The sequence below is a fragment of the Syngnathus acus genome, chromosome 15, assembly GCF_901709675.1.
Source record: "Syngnathus acus chromosome 15, fSynAcu1.2, whole genome shotgun sequence".
NCBI classification, from domain to species: domain Eukaryota; kingdom Metazoa; phylum Chordata; class Actinopteri; order Syngnathiformes; family Syngnathidae; genus Syngnathus; species Syngnathus acus.
Window position 1 is genome coordinate 12,203,546 of NC_051100.1, and position 19,176 is coordinate 12,222,721.

At 44.8% G+C, this 19,176-nt stretch overlaps 1 protein-coding gene and 1 gene segment (V, D, J or C); one reads left to right on the forward strand and one right to left on the reverse strand.

The window, feature by feature from the left end:
• Positions 1-1,180: 1,180 nt before the first annotated feature.
• On the forward strand, positions 1,181-1,779 carry LOC119134951. The segment is given in 2 exon segments: positions 1,181-1,290; positions 1,368-1,779. Coding segments are annotated over 2 exon segments (390 nt in total).
• A 10,313-nt stretch (positions 1,780-12,092) lies between these two features.
• Positions 12,093-17,247, reverse strand: LOC119134928 (galectin-4-like). The gene is made up of 8 exons (XM_037272186.1): positions 17,107-17,247; positions 15,589-15,734; positions 15,371-15,483; positions 15,028-15,161; positions 13,353-13,438; positions 13,014-13,099; positions 12,724-12,910; positions 12,093-12,647 (listed from the first exon to the last, which is right to left on the reverse strand). The coding sequence occupies exons 1-8, from the start codon at positions 17,165-17,167 to the stop codon at positions 12,501-12,503; spliced, it is 960 nt and encodes a 319-aa protein (XP_037128081.1). The 5' UTR covers positions 17,168-17,247; the 3' UTR covers positions 12,093-12,500.
• Between the last annotated feature and the right edge of the window lie 1,929 nt (positions 17,248-19,176).

The window sequence follows — 19,176 nt, forward strand, 5'->3', positions numbered from 1 at the left end:
ATACCTTGTATTCGTCACATGATGACTAAAATGTTGACATCAGCGTTTGCTGTCCAGAATATCATGTTGGTCCAGCGTGAACAAGATGAGTGGGACCACCTTGCGTAAATCGCCTACCTGGTTGTTTTTTCTTTTTGATGATCCAAAACAAAATACATTCCATTATGACGAACATGGCCAAAGCCGAATGGAGAGCTGTAGTTCTGATGAACTCTGGAATGTAAACGTTCATACTTTTTGTTGTTGCCATACTATATTGTGTAGGCATATACTCATTTATACACATATGTAGTTATTAGTTGATGTTTTGGTTTCCTATGAATTCCAATGTTAAACAGGGGGGAATGTTGGGAAAAATATACTTTTTATCATTGGATTCTATGTATCTACTCGTGTGCAAGTCTTCTACAGGATGTGACATTTTGACCTCGTGATGTTGACTTGGAAGCAGATGGCTGGCTAAGGAGCGCATGTTTGGAGTCACGAGCCGCGCTATACAATAAGCCCCATTTCTATTTCTCTTAAACAGGACATGAGGTTGTCGTGCGATAGCTGAAGCAGACAAAGGTCCTATTTAAGTGGAGGTCATGAGAACGCCACAGGCGTATCCGTCCCATAGGCATTAAGACTACGTCTTTCTCCTAGCTAAAGTCACGAGCTGACCATACCGCTTCTGTCCGAGATAGTATCTTGTTGTGCTGTGGAATGTCCTTCCTGTCTAAAGAAGCTATGCATTCATGTACACTTGCCCCATTGTTTGTTCCTCAATAAAAGGCACGACCAAACTGAAGGAAGGGCGCAGATCTCAGCCACACTTGCTGTGTGAGTCTGGATTGTGCCCATCTGCAGATGATCGCTTGCCATCGAAGACATATCCTGCCTCTGTGAGATTCTTTTCAGACAAATGTTGTGAACCCAACAACCGTTACCCGTCCCGTTGACATTATGTTGACTGGATGTCCTTCTCCTTGTCCATGTGATGGCCTATAAAAGCTACAAGCTCCATGATATAAGAAGATGGTATTGTTTTCCACCGACACGCTTGTCCCACCCCCTGAGAGGATCTGATCGGCCACAGCAGCACCCTTAGCAACGCACACTGTGACACAAACCTACAACCTCATTGGCCACGCCCACCTTCTGTGGCCCCATTGTTTGCTTCAAATGACGTTGGCTCAGGAAGGAACTTCAATCACAAGTGAGTTAACATCTTGAATGCAGAAGAGGGAGAGAGAAATTCATTCAGTATGTTGCTGTCAGCTTGGACGCTGCTTGTCATCACTGTGGCAGGTGAGTGCTGCTTGGCGAACTCAAGAGTCGCCCATCTTGTAAGTGAATGCTGAAATTTGTTTTGGCTCATCCTTCAGGCACCAGCGGTGATGTTCTGGTGGCGGTCACGAGTGAAGTGTTTGCAACAAAAGGCAGCCAAGTCACACTGTCATACATCTACACCAGACAGTCATCTACTGATAATTTATTCTGGTACAAACAACTTCCTGGACAAGCGCCACACTTCCTGCTTTCCCTCTTGGGAAACGGCAGGCCATTAAGTGACATGCCGGGAATGTCGGTGAGCGTGGAAAGCGACAAAGAGCGAGTTCATCTGCACATCGAAGATGCGTCACTTGAACACTCTGCAGTGTACTACTGTGCCGTGAGGCCCACAGTGACACATGGGCCACATTCTCGTTACAAGAACATTTCCTGCTCCTGAACCCATCACACTTCCCTCTAGTCAAGGCACAACTTACTTCAAAAGACAAAACCCCAACTCCAATAACGAATACGTTTTCACTTATGAAGTACCGTAATTTTCGGACTATAAGTCGCTCCGGAGTACAAGTCGCATCAGCCATAAAATGCCCAAGAATGTGAAAAAAAACATATATAAGTCGCTCCGGAGTCGCATTTTGGGGGGCAATTTATTCGACAAAACCCAACACCAAGAACAGTCATGAACGAGCAACAACAGGCTAAACGATAGGTATGCTAACGTGACATAAACACAAACAAAGAGCTGAGAACGGCCCTGACGTAAATTTCAGTTATTCAAAAAACTATTACATAAATAACACGTTAATAAAACCATCTGTGTCACTCCAATTCATTAAATCCATCGATCGTCCTTTGTCAACAATGGGTGCGCGCCGCTGACGGCGCTTGCACTTCAAAATATTCCACAGGCCCATATAACGATATATAAATTAGATATCAAATAACTATTATATAAGCAATAATGTTATCAAACCATCTGTGTCACTCCAAATCATTAAATCCATCGATCGTCCTTTGTCAACAATGGGTGCGCGCAGCTGACGGCGCTTGCACTTCAAAATATTCCACAGGCCCATATAACGATAAATAAATTAGATATCAAATAACTATTATATAAGCAATAGTATTATCAAACCATCTGTGCACTCTAAATCATTGAATCCATCGATCAAATTCCTCGTCCTTCGTCAACAACGCCGCGTGTGCGCCCTGACGTCAGCCTCGTCGTTATTCCACAGATCTACTATATAACTATATTGTAGTGTTAACAAAGTTCAAGGAAAGACGTGGGTTTGGTAAACGGCTCTTTATTTAACAAAACAAACTTCCAGGCGTGTGGCGGCGTGGACTTCCAGCCACGGAAGTGGAAGAGAGCTCCATAGAATAGGACCGGGCGTGCGTAAAAGCCATGACCGAGCCCCATCCACCGTCCCCGGACAGCCACCCGGCCGAGCGCCGGCCCTCTACTTCCATCCACGGAGGTGAAAGACAGCTCGGTAGAGTAGGACCGGGCGTGCGTAAAAGCATTGTCCGAACCCCATCCACCGTCCCTGGACAGCCACCCGGCCGAGCGGCGGCCCCCGACTTCAATCCACGGAAGTGAAAGAGAGCTCCGTCGAGTAGGACCGGGCGTGGGTAAAAGCCATAATAGTTTTTCAAACCTTCTGTGTCACTCCAAATCCTTAAATCCTTCAAACTCTTCGTCTGCCGTGTCACTTAGAAACAAAGCCGCTAATGATGCTGGTAGTACGTGGGGCCCTTCGTCATCTTTGTCATCCCGTGATCAATCTTTGTCCTTTATGTAAACAACCCGCCGCGCCACGCCGCGTCGTGCTGCTGACGTCACTCGAAATTCAAAAACAGTAATCCCTTGCTACATCGCGGTTCGTTTATCACGGTTTCACTTTTTTTTTTTCGAAAATTTTTGAAAAAAAAACATATAAGTCGCTCCTTATTATAAGTCCCAAACTATGAAAAAAAACGCGAGTTATAGTCCGAAAATTACGGTACTTGTTTGGAAGTGGAGCGGACACTAATGAATGAATTGTTGCTTGACTCACTCCACCATAGAATTCTAATTGACAAAAAAATATATATTAAAGAGTGTACAGTAGAACCTTTGACTTTGACCATAATTCATTCCAGAAAACTGATCGGACACCGATTTGGTGGGAGTCCGATTCAGTTTTTCCCATAAGGAATCATGGAAAATTGATTAATTCGTTCTGACGTAGCAACAATGAACCCTTTGTGGAATAATTAGTGATGTTTGTGATGTCTAATATACACTGGGGAGAAGAGTGGTGTGTTGAGCGCATGTCCGTCTGCCAGGCAAATGGTGGCGCACAATTGCCACGAACAAGAGACAGAATGCCATCAAGACGTACATTGCTGGAGAAAGGAAGCTTTTATACACAACCCCTCATTGTGGGGGACAAAAGAAACGTATATGATAACCCTTTTTGAGTTAAAGGCAGTTGATTTGGCTCTTAACGATGAAAATAGAGCTGTTGCATCTAGCATGGGTGTCAAACTGTGTTTTTTTCGGATGGCCATTATGACTGTCAACTAGGGGTGTAAATCGCGGGTTTTGTCACGATACGATATCATATCGATACAAAGGACCGCGATACGATTATTGCCGATATCTTAAAGCCTGCTGTGATTCATTCACGATACATCACGATATAGTGCTCCACGATCGATATTTTTATTTTTATTTTTTTAAAATAAAAAATATAGAACAATATCCTGATTTATAACAATTCATACGCAAAATCAACAAGGTACTGCAAACTCTTTATTTAGGAAATTACAAGAGTATTGTAGTATACAAAGTGCTTATTTTAACACTGAACTTTATCGAATTCCTATATTTTTTCTCATATAAGTAAAGAAAAATGAATATTCTTTCTTTTTTTGTAATACCATTAACTTTAAAGTGCATTACTGAACTATTTATTTACAATAATTTTAATTGTCCGTTGAGCCATCTTTTCTTTGGAATCCAAAGTGCTTCCAAACGAATGACTTGAAGCCCAAAGGGGAGCGAATTTCCTCGTCTTCTTGGACACTAGCCATAGCACCAGCCCAGGAGCCGCGTAGTTGTCGGCTCCCCTTTCACGTGCCTGCTCTGCTCACAACACAGCACGCCGCGTACTGCTCCCGGAAAGAGGAAGCAAGCAACAATGAACTGGATTTCAAAATAAAGTCGCGTCTAATGTCCGAGGTCAAACACGGCGATATAAATCGATGTTTACGTTTAGCATCGATGCCAATAAATCGTAGAGCATTATATCGATTAATCGATGTGTATCGATGAATCGTTACACCCCTACTGTCAACCCAAATAAATGTATGAGCACCTCATATTATATACAGTATAACCTACAAAACAAACTGACAGCTCGTTTTCAAATCAGACTAGTAAAAACTGGTCAAATATAAAAAAAAAAAGATATTTTTAAAAGTGAAGACGATTTGCAATTCTAGTAATGACACACGAATTTGATGCACAATTACACATGAATTTGATGCACAATTTGTCTTCGCGGGCCACATAAAATGATGTGGCGGGCCGTATCTGGCCCCCGGGCCTTGAGTTTGACACCTGTGTTGTAGAGGTTTGTTACGGCCACTAGAGGTCACTGGGCTACTGGAGCACTCTGTCTTCTTTGGAGCTTTACGGTCTCGAGATGCGCTTTAGCTTGACGAGCTGAACCGAACATTTCTTTGGAAACGCTCTGGGTCGCAGCGATGCAGTCGGCGAGCCTTAACCCGCCTTGGAAAGTTCAAAAGTCAAAGTCAAAGTCAAAGTCAGCTTTATTGTCAATCCCTTCATATGTCAAGACACACAAAGAAACCGAAATTCCGTTTCCTCCATCCCACGGTGACGAGATATACAAGTAGGCGACACAAAACAAAAACAAGAAGGCACAAACCATAAATAATAAATAATAAATAATAAATAAAATAAAGTGAGCGATGAATAAATAACAGACCAATAACCCATTAAATAAGAGGTGCAAAACCGAGCCAGTGTGCATACAGCAGACAGCAAGAACAGGACGCTACGCTGAAAGGGGGAGCGAGTTCAGGATCCTAACAGCCTGGAGTACGAAGCTGTTGGAAAGTCTGGTGGTACGGGAGCGCAGGCTCCTGTACCGCCTCCCAGAGGGCAGAAGTTCAAACAAAGAGTGAGCGGGGTGACTCACATCACTCACAATCTTGGTCGCCTTGCGGGTGAGATGGGAGGTGTAAATGTCCTTCAAGGAGGAGAGAGAAGCACCAATAGTCTTACTAGCCGTTTTCACTATGCGCTGCAGGGCCTTCAAGTCGTGGTCAGTGCAGCTGCCACCCCAGACAGCAATACAGCTGGAGAGGACGCTCTCAATGGTGCCGCGGTAAAAAGTAGTCATGACGGCCGGAGGAGCCCCCGCTCGCCTGAGTTTCCGAAGGAAGTACAGGCGGCGCTGGGCCTTCTTCGCCAGCGATGCGGTGTTGGTGGACCAGGAGAGATCCTCACTGATGTGCACCCCCAGGAACCTGGCGCTGCTCACTCTCTCCACCACAGCACCGTCGATGGTCAGCGGCAGGTGTTGGGTGTGACCCTTCCGGAAGTCAACAACAATCTCCTTGGTCTTGTCGACGTTCAGCAGGAGGTTGTTGTCCCTGCACCACGCGGTCAGAAGGTCAACCTCCAGCCTGTATTGAGTCTCGTCTCCCTTGGTGATGAGACCCACCAGAGTCGTGTCGTCAGCAAACTTCACTATGCGGTTGCCGCTGCAGGTGGCAGCGCAGTCATGCGTCAGGAGGGTGAAGAGCAGCGGACTGAGCACGCAGCCTTGGGGGGCCCCTGTGCTCAGCGTGATGCTGGCGGAGATCTTGTCGCCAACACGTACCACCTGTGGCCTCTGACAGAGGAAGTCCAGTAGCCAGTTGCAGAGGCAGGTACTGAGGCCCAGCTTGTCAAGTTTGCTGATGAGACGCTGCGGCACAATGGTGTTGAAGGCAGAACTGAAGTCCACAAACAGCAACCTCACATACGAGTCCCTCCCCTCCAGGTGGGTGAGGGCCGAGTGGAGGGCAGAGCAGATGGCATCCTCAGAGGACCGTTTGGCTCGGTACGCAAACTGGAAGGGGTCAATGGTGGGGGGGAGAACTGACCGGATGTGCTCCAAGACAAGCCGCTCAAAGCACTTCATGATGATGGGCGTAAGTGCCACGGGGCGGTAGTCATTGAAGCAGGACGGAGCAGGCTTCTTCGGCACAGGTACGATGGTGGCAGCTTTGAAACACGACGGGACGATGGCCTGCTGCAGGGAAGTGTTAAAGATGTCCGTGAAGACACCCGTCAGCTCACCAGCGCAGTCCTTCAGCGCTCGACCCGGGATGTTGTCCGGGCCCGCCGCCTTACGGATGTCGATAGCGGCAAGCGTCCTCCTCACGCTGTCGGCGGAGAGGCACAGGGGCAGCTCGTGGGAAGGGGGAGTGGCCTTCAGCGGGCAAGTGCTGTTCTGAGCGTCGAAACGAGCAAAGTTGTTTGAAGTCCGGTGTTTTATTCGGTTACAGGGGTTCAAAAGCTTCAAATTTTCAGTTCGAACTCCAATTTGTTCGAACCTGGGACGGTCAAATTCAGAGGTTCTACTCATCACAACTACTGTATCTGTCACAGGCCATCAATTCCGAGTCTGAAGGCCCTGGGCTTAACGGACATTGTTAAAGTGTGCCATAAAATTACTAGAGGCTCACTTAATGACCTTAACGAGGTATTCAAAGTCAGCTCAGGCTATTACAACTGACCCCTTCCATCCTCTGTGGCAGGAGTTTTCTTTGCACCCATTGGGCCGCTGAAAGATTCAAGATCCAAAAGATTCAAGAACTCCATGGTTGCTAATGCCATTTGTTTTATAAATGCAAATATATGATGTATGTTTCTTTTAACTGCTATTGCAAACAAATTGCCTCAAGGGGAAAATAAAGTATTGTATGATTATGTTGAAATGTAGACTATAATGATTAACCAAACTTGTCCTGTTCTCACAACGTAGTAAAACAAAGTGCTAAGTTCCCCTGCACTGGTTGACCAGCTGCAGAGGAAGCAATCAAAGTTGTTCTGTTTCCCCCAACATCGTAAAACACCCCCTGCTCTGATTTGACCAGAGGCCGAGGGTTCACCAAACCTGTCCATGCTTACCCCCACCCTGTTTTCTCTCAATAAATACCCACCCTGTTTTCTCTCAATAAATACTCTCTTGCAAAAGACCAAAGGCAGACTGCGTTCGAACACCTCTGTATGCTACAGTGACGAACGTTTTCTCCACTTGCAAGTGCTAAAAGGGCAAACTGTCTCCAGTGTGGTTCTTGCAAATAAGTTAGAGTGAGCACCATTCTAACATCAATCACTGCCATCAGTATATATAAGCATTCCTGAGTAGGCTTGAACCACCAACCTTTCAGTTGATAGCCTAACACACTAACCAATTGCACCACAGAGACATGCATCCAGGTGGTTTAATCTGATTTTAAAGGCTTGTGAGGTAATATTGTCCAATAGGAACAAAAGGAACATGATTCAACTCATGGCAGAAATGGTCTGATGTACTGCACAGTGGCCTGTAAAGAACAATGCATGGGGACTTGCTCATTCCATCCGAAGCCAAAGTTCTGACATTAACACAGAGGCATTACTGGGTGGGCCACAACCAACAACCTTTTGACGAAGAGCCAAACGTACTAACCAAGTGGGCTTCAGAGTCATGGAGGACAATTTAGGCTAAAAGATTCGTATAGATGGCTACTTGATGTTAAATCGATTAGCTTAAGATCAATGCATTGCATTTGGGAAGTAAAACACGCTCATCATCAACCACACCTATTTATATAGTTTCATTCACAATGAAACCTGTGATTTTGATCCATACAAAACGCAGTGCTATAGACAACTTCAATGCCTCTGGGTGGGCTGGAACCACCAACCTTTCAGTTAACAGCCGAATGCGCTAACCCAGTGGTCCCCAACCACCGGGCCGCGGACCGGTACCGGTCCGTGGGTCACTTGGTACCGGGCCGCGGAGCCGCACAGGGAAAAAAAAAAAAAAAACTTTTTTTTTTTTTTTTTCATTGACGATCAATTCATTCAGGTTAAGACGCTCGTCCCGGTCACGTGACATGTTTCCCCAGTCGAGCCCGCAAAGCTAGCAAAAATGAGTAAGAATTTATTTTGAAAAATATAAAAAATTTGGCGAATCTCTCCCAATTACATCTGTCGGTGCATCTGAAAAATAAGGACTCTTGACATCCAGGCCAGACATAAGCCACATCTGGCCCACGGGGCCGTTTAATCCGGCCCGCCAAACCTGAATAAATTGTATCATTAATTTTTTTTGGATCATTTTCCCTGCAATTACTATGTTTCCCCAGTAGATGGGGAAGCGCCCGCCCGCGTATTTACTCCCGGGAGCCGTGTCAGAAAGCTCGGTGCACACTCACAAGTGCGTGTGCGTACTCAGTATTACGTAGTAATTTCATCTATCAGTGCCAAATTTTGAGTGTAGGCTGTGACGTCAATATTCTCGTAATTCGCGCGCTGAGTTTTCAGATACAGTTTTACGCTAATGCCACCCACAAACCTTCCCCTGGAATCCTTCCATTAAAATGAGTGGCCCGAAGAAAAGAAAGGTGGACACTGAGTGCCGATCTGTGACGGGCTTTGTTGACGTTCATGTGGCTGAACGTCTTCTCACACACGTAGGTCGAGCCAAATTGTCCACTCTTTTCAACATTCGGCACTCAAGTGTCCACCTTCAGGTTTGGCGGGCCGGATTAAACGGCCCCGTGGCCCGGATGTGGCCCGCGGGCCCTAGTTTGCCCATGTCTGGTTTAGCATGTTGTTGCTTGTTCATGTCTGTTCTTGGTGTTGGATTTTGTCGAACAAATTTCCCTCCAAAATGCGATTTATACTCCGGAGCGACTGGGTTTTTTTTCACGTTATTGTGCATTTTACGGCTAATGCGACCGATATTCCGGAGCGACTTTTAGTCCGAAAATTACGGTATTTATTTATCAATGGCAATTACGGTAGTTTCCGCATCATCAGTCAAGAGAATCAGACGAATCTTAACAATAGCCATTGTATTCCTTTGTTCAGACAAGGACAAAGGAATACAATGGCTATCGTAAGTGAAGACATAAGGAGCACAATTCAATGAATCTTATTACGGAGGTGAAAAAACCCAATTCTAGTTATGTTCTTTATGTTCTATTTACAAAGTACTATCCAAAATCCCCTCCAAGAGTATGGCAATGCAACATGTTGAAAAAGCAGCATTTGAAGGGGACAAATAGAAACATAAAACATGAAAAACATGAAAGTCAACGAGCGTTAGTGATAGTATCCAACTTTTGTAGGCAGCGGCGTTGTTATCGTTCAACCATTCCGATGACAATGCAAAAGTTACACAAATGGTGATGAGAATGCTCTTTGAAAGCACATTTGTCTACTTTTTTATATTGTTATTATGCTTTGTTATGAACAAGAGGGTTTTTTCTCTGCGTCATTAATTTTTTTATTTTTTTTTAAATTGTCCTTGATAGTATGTGGGCCGGGTTCTTTCTTACATTTCACAATATGAAATTAGATTCTGATAAAATCCATGTGCGAGGCCTTGACGCTACACGTACACTTCACCCAACCAGGCTAGACCGAAAAAAAAATCATTGATTTGATGTTGACTGAGCTGATGCATAATGACAAGTAATTCACGAAAGTTCCCCAAAAAATGTCTAGATTTTATTGCAAGAGTTGGACTAGCACAATCATGCAGTCTTGTTACCATCCATAAGAAGAAGCAGAGGACAGCCAATAGAAGCTGTCAGGAAGATGATCCACCAGCTGTCACCTTTATCTGCACGCGACAATGCAAAGTCAGCACAGGAGAATTGTAGCTTAAATTCAAACTGAATCGAGGTTCCAACGTCATTCACAGGTTTTTGATGATGAAGATTTGAGACGGCTTGGCAACCCTGACAACAATTATATATCACGTTAACATTAATTATCCCAATTTTAGAAGTCATAGAAAAATATATAATTTTGCTATATGGTTACAAAGACTGGAATTGTACTAGAGCTTTATTACCCTGCCCCTTTTTTCTTTTTTAGAAAACTGGGGAATCAAAACAGTAAGTAGCGCGTTGGCCCCCTGTCACGATTCGTCCCCGGTTGCTTTATTATGTCTGTTACCATGGTTTCTGTTCGCGTCGCCCCTCCCCTCCTGTGTCACCTCAATCAATGTAACCACAGTCACCTGCCTGTTTTGTATTTAAGTCCTGTCTGCCCCTCACTCCCCGTTGGATCATTGTGTTGTCGTCGTCGTACTGTCTTGGTGTCTTGATGTCTTCACGTCTGTAGTCTTCTTGTCTCATGTCCCAGTCAGTCAGTCCGTCCAGTTATTGTTTTGTTAAGTTGTGTCAGTTTGCCTTTTGAGTTTGCTCAATAAACCCTGGTCCAAGCTGCATTTGGTCGCCCTGCTCCATCTGTTCCATGACACCCCCAACAAAGTGGGACATTGCTATGTTTGAATATGATCGTCAGAAACGGGAGGTAATTCACAGCAAAAGTCAGAGGGTGGTGTCAAAGTCCAAAATTACTCTGGCAAAAATCATGCAATTGGAATCAATCATTATTTGGGTAAAGCAAGTTTTAAGTCATACAATCTTCCTCAGTCACAAGCTAGTTTCTTATAGCTGTGATCGTCTTTCTGTTAATTGGCTGAACACACATATATTTAAATTTTTATGAGACCAAAAGCAGTCCTTGTATTGCTTGAGAAAATAAGTTGTCTTCTCAAACATACAACCAACATGAAGCTTAGTGTTTGACCAGTCGTTAGTAAGCCAACCTGTAACGTTACGTTAGCTTGCTTAGCGTTCCCCAGTTTGATCATACAATCTTGAGAATGCATACTTTTCAATGTTAAGACAAGAATGATCAAGTAATGGTATGCCCAGAATAATACAAATAGTAAAGCAATAGGGGTGTAAATCGCGGGTTTTGTCACGATACGATATTTGCCGATATCTTAAAGCCTGCTGTGATTCATTCACGATACATCACGATATAGTGCTCCACGATTGATATATATATATATATTTTTTTTAAATAAAAAATATAGAACAATATCCTGATTTATAACAATTCATGCGCAAAATCAACAAGGTACTGCAAACTCTTTATTTAGGAAATTACAAGAGTATTGTAGTATACAAAGTGCTTATTTTAACACTGAACTTTATCGAATTCCTATATTTTTTCTCATATAAGTAAAGAAAAATGAATATTCTTTCTTTTTTTGTAATACCATTAACTTTAAAGTGCATTACTGAACTATTTATTTACAATAATTTTAATTGTCCGTTGAGCCATCTTTTCTTTGGAATCCAAAGTGCTTCCAAACGAATGACTTGAAGCCCAAAGGGGAGCGAATTTCCTCGTCTTCTTGGACACTAGCCATAGCACCAGCCCAGGAGCCGCGTAGTTGTCGGCTCCCCTTTCACGTGCCTGCTCTGCTCAAAACACGCCGCGTACTGCTCGCGGAAAGAGGAAGCAAGCAACAATGAACTGGATTTCAAAATAAAGTCGCGTCTAATGTCCGAGGTCAAACACGGCGATATAAATCGATGTTTACGTTTAGCATCGATGCCAATAAATCGTAGAGCATTATATCGATTAATCGATGTGTATCGATGAATCGTTACACCCCTATAAAGCAACCATGAGCATGGAGTAAAGTACTACATCATGTGACCGCCAAGATCTGAAGTGGACCACACTCGCAGCACACACACGCGGATATACAGTATATGGAGCAAAATCAAGTGAAAGAGCCAATGCCTTTATTCTGGTTCAAACATGTTTACATAGTCAGTTGCACGAATGGATGTTTAAATCATCACTTCAAAAAGTCAGAGAACTCATCAGAACATGTGGATTAAATTAAAATGTGTTTATACTTGTACCACATAAGCACGCTTAGACGCCGTCGTCTGGCCTCAACGCTGTGAAAATGTACCGTGAGATTATCTTGCAGTTATTCTAAAGTGAACAACAAATGGTGGCGACCTCTAAAGAAACAATAAGAAAAAAAAAAACACGTCCGAATGGAGCCGATTGCTGTCGGCGTAACGACGCCCAGACAGGAAGCAGTGCTCGGATGGGCGCGTGGTCACATCAGCCGGACGTGGCTCTGCGTCACTTGCCACATCAACAGCCAGTTGATACTTTGCAGGTCCTGAACTTGATAATCAAAGTCCTGCTGGGGCTCGCCGTTGAAGGTCAGCTGGAAAGCGCCACTGCCACACTTGATGACAATCTAGACGGCGATAGAATAAGGGTTACTTTCTACGGGTTTAGAATTTGGGTGATGATTGAAAGCCGACGGACATCACCTTAAAGGCGAGTCCTGGTCCGAAGGGGTGTTGTTGGGGAAGGCTCCCGGTCAGCTTACTGCCCCACTTGTCACTGACTTTGGCGTTGACGATGAAGCTCTTGGTGCCAAAGTTGAAGTTCAGGTGCAGCGCCGTGCTACCCGTCTCCTTGCCGCTGCTCTCACGCACGTCCAGGTTGATCACCAGTCTACGAGGACAAATCCACAAATGCCATGTCGGCTGCCTTCGTTGGATGTGTGTGTGTGTGCGTGTGTGTGTCTGGGGGGGTGGGGGGTTGGGGCTATCATTACTTGGTTGCTTCGCGAGTGGACTGTCCCTCGATGACGAGTTTGCGGCCCACGCTGAGACCGCCGAAGACACCTTGGAAGCCACCGGTCTGCGCACACACAATGGAGAAAGATGGCGACAAGTAGGCCACACGCTTTGGGGACAGCTCGAATCCTTCACGGACGACGTGGACAAACATTCCTCAGTGAGTCCAATTTACCGACAATACTGACGATCATCGATGCCACAAAGCCATTTGGTTGCATGTCTTGAACAAACAATGCCCACTTGAAGGTGTTGAGGTTCACACGATTGCCACGGGAAAGTAAAAATGCTTTTGGGCATCCACAGCACAAACTCACCGCGCTGAATGTCATGGCGAGCTTGCACTCGCACGTCATGTCCTGAGAGGAACAAGGCGCCCCATTGGTGGGGCTTGCGCACATGCCTGGAAGTAGATAAGCCCATAAAATGCCAAACGTTAAATACATTCAGGCAAAAAAAGTGACTACACACAAGTAATCGTTTCTGGAGGCCTTTGCCAATTACGAAATCGTCCAAACTTCAAAAGGGAGTTGATTCATGAATGTGATTGTTTTTCATGTACTATGACAGCCAGTGGCAAAATGCCCTTTTCTGGGTGTTCATGGATAATACTGAACCTATCAAGCTTCATTCTAGACCAGGGGTGCGCAAACTTGTTGACTTGCGGGCCAAATTGGCTTCTATATTTTGACCGGGGGTCCGAACCATGAACAGATGGATGTCGTGTTTGTGTGAAGTAATATAAATGACATGTAAAGGTCATTGCATAAAAGGTTTTGGCCTTTAGTAGGTAGTAAAGCATGGATATTCAAAAAACGCTTTTTGAAAACAAATGTATTTATTAACAGCATTAAAAAAATATTTCACCAAAAAACTACTAGCAGTGATTCTCATTAAATGCGACACTGTTATTATGAATAACAGTTTCCATCACTTAAGCGCCTGTGGGTCAGATTTATGAAAGATGAGGCAAAATCACATCAAACAGCAAACATTCTGACCAAATACATCATCTTGAAGAATCACTGAAAGAATACATCTAAATAAAGTAATAAAGAAATCAAAATGGCAACACGATGACGGATATCTGAAAATCAGAACAGAGCTTTAACTCACAAACCCCTGGTGACAGAGGTGAGGAAAGGGGAAACACTTTCTTAAAGTCAGCCTTAAAAATTTTAAAAGTTAAGATTAGTCGCAAACAGGTGGTGCATCAATGTCCTTGAGCATCCCGCATTGGTTGAAAATGAGAATGGTCGCTAGTTTCAATCTTTGCTCTTTGTACAAATTATTTTCAAAATGCATTTTTTTTCCACAAAAAAACTAGAGAAACTCCCCTTCATTTTCAGTGGGAACAGTGTTGTTGGTCTCCCTTTTTTGCTAGTGCATTATAGTCTGGAGTAAAAATTGTTGTGGCAATTCTTAGGATAGAGCCGAGGTGTTGGTCCGTTATCTGTGACGGACCAAGCCAAATTGTCCATTCTTTTTTCAACACTCGGCACTCAGTGTCCACCTGTCTTTTCTTTGGGCCACTCAATTTAATGGAAAGATTCCAGGGGAAGGTTTGTGGGTGGCTTTAGCGTAAAACTGTATCTGAAAGCTCAGCACGTGTATTACGGGAATGCTGACGTCACGACCCACGCTCAAAACTCGGCACTGATAGAAATTGAGCGCGGAGTGCGCCAGGTCCGTACTACTGAGTACGTTCACACACTTGTGAGTGTGCATCGAGCTTTCTGACACGACTTCCGGGAGTAGATGCGCGGGCGGGCGTTTCCCCATCTACTGGCGAAGCGGAGTCATTGCAGGGAAAATGCGCAACCCTTTTTTAAGAAACTCACGCTGCAAGTCGAATGCTCTCATAAACCTTGACTTCCAATTTGGTCATCAAAACACGTGACTTCTTTTCCCAAGTAAATATCACCCGCACCACACATTTTTCAGTGTCATGAGACGCTAACGCTGCAGCCACAAAACAAGGTGTGCACTCACCCTTGGGCAGCTTGCAGATGTAGCGCTGGAGATAGTCACATTCGTAGTCATGCCAGCGACCACCATCAGTCGGCCGCATCTCACCGCAGTTTTGCTCGCCTTTGTTGTTGTCTGGCTGACCGGGGTACCAGACCCTGCAAGAGTGAAAATGTTGGGCACAGACGTAACGGTTTGAAACCGACTTATCCAGTCATGTTTGCAAGTCTTTCAGAGACCTTGTTTGTGTATATTGAGGTATCAAGTTGAGTCATCATCATCATTTAAAGCAACAAGTGCGCAAGAGGAACACTTCAAGCGATTTACAGTCTCACGAGCTTGTCGTGCTTTCTTGAAGGACACTCACGAGTAGGAGAAAGGCGTTCCGTCCGTCCACTCCCACACGCTGCCCTCAGGCGTTGCATGTCGCAGGCCAATCCAGTAGAGAAGACTTTTCACTGTTCGCTGCGTCAGCCAGTCCTGCAAGAAAGGTGAGTGAGTGAGTGAGTGAGTGAGTGAGTGAGTGAGTGAGTGAGTGAGTGAGTGAGTGAGTGAGTGAGTGAGTGAGTGAGTGACCCACATTACCTGCTCCTGTTGGTCCCTAATGCTCGCCAGGTGGCCTCCCTTGGACACACAATAGTCCTCAGCCTGGGTCCAGCACCTACTGTCCGTTCCAAAGAAGTAGCAGTGATTGTTGTAGTCTTGCCATCCGGTCGGACACATGGACACCGCTGGAACAAGAACAACCCCCAGATGAGAGCAGTGCCAGCAACCAGGAGGTGTCACCTCTTGGCTTGCACATACAGCAAGAAAGCTTGTCGTACAACAATGTCAACATTTCTGTGACTGCATTCTTCCTGCAGGGAGCAAGCAACTCTGGCGGGTGTCCATCCGGTTGTTGCAAAACTACACCTCTGGGTGGCACTGCAGGACAACAGGAAGTCCTACACCGGCCGTTGCGATCAAAGTCACAAACCAGCCATCCATCCGTTTTCTATACCGCTTGTCCCCACAGGGGTCGCAGGCGTGCTGGGGCCTACCCCAGCAGTTATTGGGCAGTAGGCGGGGAGAACATGCCAACTCCACACAGGGAGGGTCAGAGGTGGAATCGAATCCGCACCTTCCTAACTATGAGGCGGACGTGCTAACCAGTGCTCCACCGGGCCACCTGAGCCTCAAACCAAACGGGGGCAAAATGTGTTCACGCATTGATGTAAATATCAATATATAAAAATAGCTCATTTTTTACAATTATGTGCTTTTGAGAGGGTATCGGGACTCGGTACGGCAAATGTGAAAGCATAGGATGTCCTCTGTAAGGGCCAACATGAGCTATGTTGTATGCTACAATACAATGGTATGTGTAGCTTGAGAGCTACGGACCAAAAGCACACATCCCCTACAGAAAACAAAAATGAGTTTGCTAGGTCTCAGGAAAGGATAAGGTAGCCCATTCCGGACAGTAAAAAATTAATAATAAAAACAATAACAATAATTATTATTTTTACAGTGATGATTAAGCCTTTTTCTAGGTCTGGAACTGTTTCAAACGGCTCTTGCCTAGGGACGGGAATAGGTAGGGGGAAAAAAACACCAGCAGCATTCAGCACAGTAGTAATCGCCCACCCGCACTGACAGAAACGTGATTGTGACGGTAAAAAAAAAAAAAACGAACTTCATAAAATGTTTTTTAAATCACCACGACCTATATATGCCATCGGATTGATAAAGTTCAATGGCGACAACCATCAAAAAATGTCTTCAAAGGCACAGGATTAAAAGAAGAGATCATTTCATGAAAGCATGCTCTCAGGAAGTATGAAATGTATGAATGTATTAAATGTATCACCCTGAAATCCGCTGGGTCAAAAATCGGACCGACCCAGTGGGGTCAATTTGATGGTCCAATTTTTAACCCAGCAGATTTACAAGTGTGCCAAGGAAAAACATTCAAAACCTCAAAGTGATCCCAAAAATACATTACATTAAATGACGTTTATATTAAGTTACATTAGATTCGACCAAAGAATAATAAATGCAATTCTACTGTCCATCTGCACCTGACATTTCCGTCCTAATAGAATAAAGTGAATAACTGCTCACCGACACAGGTGTGACGCAGTGCGAGGGCAATCAAGAACCAGGCGGCGAATGACAGAACCATTATTCGGGATGTGAGGACTCGGTCGTGGACCCAACTCAGTCAGAAACAAAGCAGCAAGCACTCGGGAAGATGCTGGTGCGTCGTCGACGAGTCGGCGCCTGCCTGCTGAACTGCACTTCAAGCACGTGCAAGCCAGCTCCTCCCAAATCGCACACACACACACGCGCACGCGCACACACACGCACACACACACACACACACACACACACACACACACACACGCACGCACGCACACACACACACACACACACACACACAACCAAGAATGCCGAGATGATGCTTTTCACGCTTTGCGTGATGTTATACAAGTTTTGTACACAAAAAACTAAAACTTGAAACTGAAAATGTGTGGGTTGAGTTTGACGTGGAGAAATAGAAAATATAAATTTTCCCAAACCCTGGACTGACCTTTGAAGACGAGCAAAAAAATAAATACAGTAAACATGCTTTGAAGCTGTAGGCGTGGGATAGTGAAGGCAGCTCAGTGGGTACGTGAGAGTTTAAAATACAATTTAAAAGTAGCATCTAGTCAATGAAAAATTGAAAGAAAGAAAAAAATACCTTGGTGACAGAAATTCCCTTGTTGCCACCGCGAATGACAAAGATGCTCGCTAAGTCAAGCACAAACCCAATTAAGTGTCTCACTAAAACATCTCACGACATGCCAAAAGACTCAGCTCAGGGCAACAAGACAATTAAGATGATGTCACTTTTCTTTTTCCTGATATTTTCAGATGATATATCTTCAGTTTCTGTATTTATTTGAAATCAATGAAGTGAATGATTTCTTTTTTGAATCTGTACCATGAAGCCAATGGAGGACATTGTTTATTACTTGGCTGAAAAACAATTTCACACGGGGTATACATGGCTGAAAATAGATTGAGCACCACACTGCACTAAAACAAGGGCAGAAACTCGAGGTGCAACATTTATCATTTCAGGAGCAAGCGGCTGCAAATGACATTTACAATCATTGTAGTGTCCTGGCTAAATGATGGTCTGAACTCTCAAACAGATGGTCTATCTTCTTTATGGTCCATTTATGAACATAAAAAATACAATTAATTGCTTTTACTTGAAGAAAAAGATTACAGTGAAAATATTTTTAGCAGGGCGACTTGGTGGCGCACTGGTTAGCCCGTCCGCCTCACAGTTAGGAGGGTGCCGGTTCGATTCCACCTCCGACCCCTGTGTGGAGTTTGCATGTTCTCCTCGAGCCCGCGTGGGTTTCCTCCGGGCACTCTGGTTTCCTCCCACATCCCAAAAAACATGCTTGGAAGGCTGATTGAGCACTCCAAATTGCCCCTAGGTGTGAGTGCGAGTGCGGATGGTTGTTCGTCTCTGTGTGCCCTGTGATGCCCTACGTTGGCTGGCAACCAGTTCAGGGTGTCCCCCGCCTACTGCCCGATCACAGCTGGGATAGGCTCCAGCATGCCCGTGACCCCCGTGGGGACAAAGCGGTACAGAAAATGGATGGATGGATGGATATTTTTAGCTGTCTATAACAATAAACCATCATGTAAATGTATCTTTCTTATTATCTATTTTAATACAATGACAACCTCCAATAGAGTGCTATATTATTATGACATAAATATTTTTAACCGTTTCCCTTTAAGTCAACAAACTGTTTTTAACCTTACCAGGCTTATCATACGACACATGCTGCTATATGCTGCTCAATCCATAGGCCTACAACAGGTGGGGAGTTAGCGTAGTCCAGGGGTCACCAACTCCGGTCCTCAAGGGCGCCAATCCAGCCTGTTTTAGATGTATCCCCCCTGCAACACACCTGATTCAAATAATCAGGATCGCCATCAGCCTTAATAGAGCTTGCTGATGAGCTGATCATTTGAATCAGGTGTGTTGTTGCAGGGCTGCACCTAAAACAGGCTGGATTGGCACCCTTGAGGACCGGAGTTGGTGACCCCTGGCGTAGTCCATCCATTCGTCCATTCGTCCATTCGTCCATCCGTCCATCCATCCATCCATCCATCCATCCATCC

Excerpts from the sequence above, each read along its gene's own strand:
- LOC119134928 (XM_037272186.1), bottom strand. The coding sequence starts at position 17,167 with ATGGTTCTGTCATTCGCCGCCTGGTTCTTGATTGCCCTCGCACTGCGT. Across the intron at positions 13,439-15,027 it reads CATCTGCAAGCTGCCCAAGG|GCATGTGCGCAAGCCCCACC; the intron begins GTGAGTGCACAC and ends ATCTACTTCCAG. Across the intron at positions 12,648-12,723 it reads GACCAGGACTCGCCTTTAAG|ATTGTCATCAAGTGTGGCAG; the intron begins GTGATGTCCGTC and ends ATCGCCGTCTAG.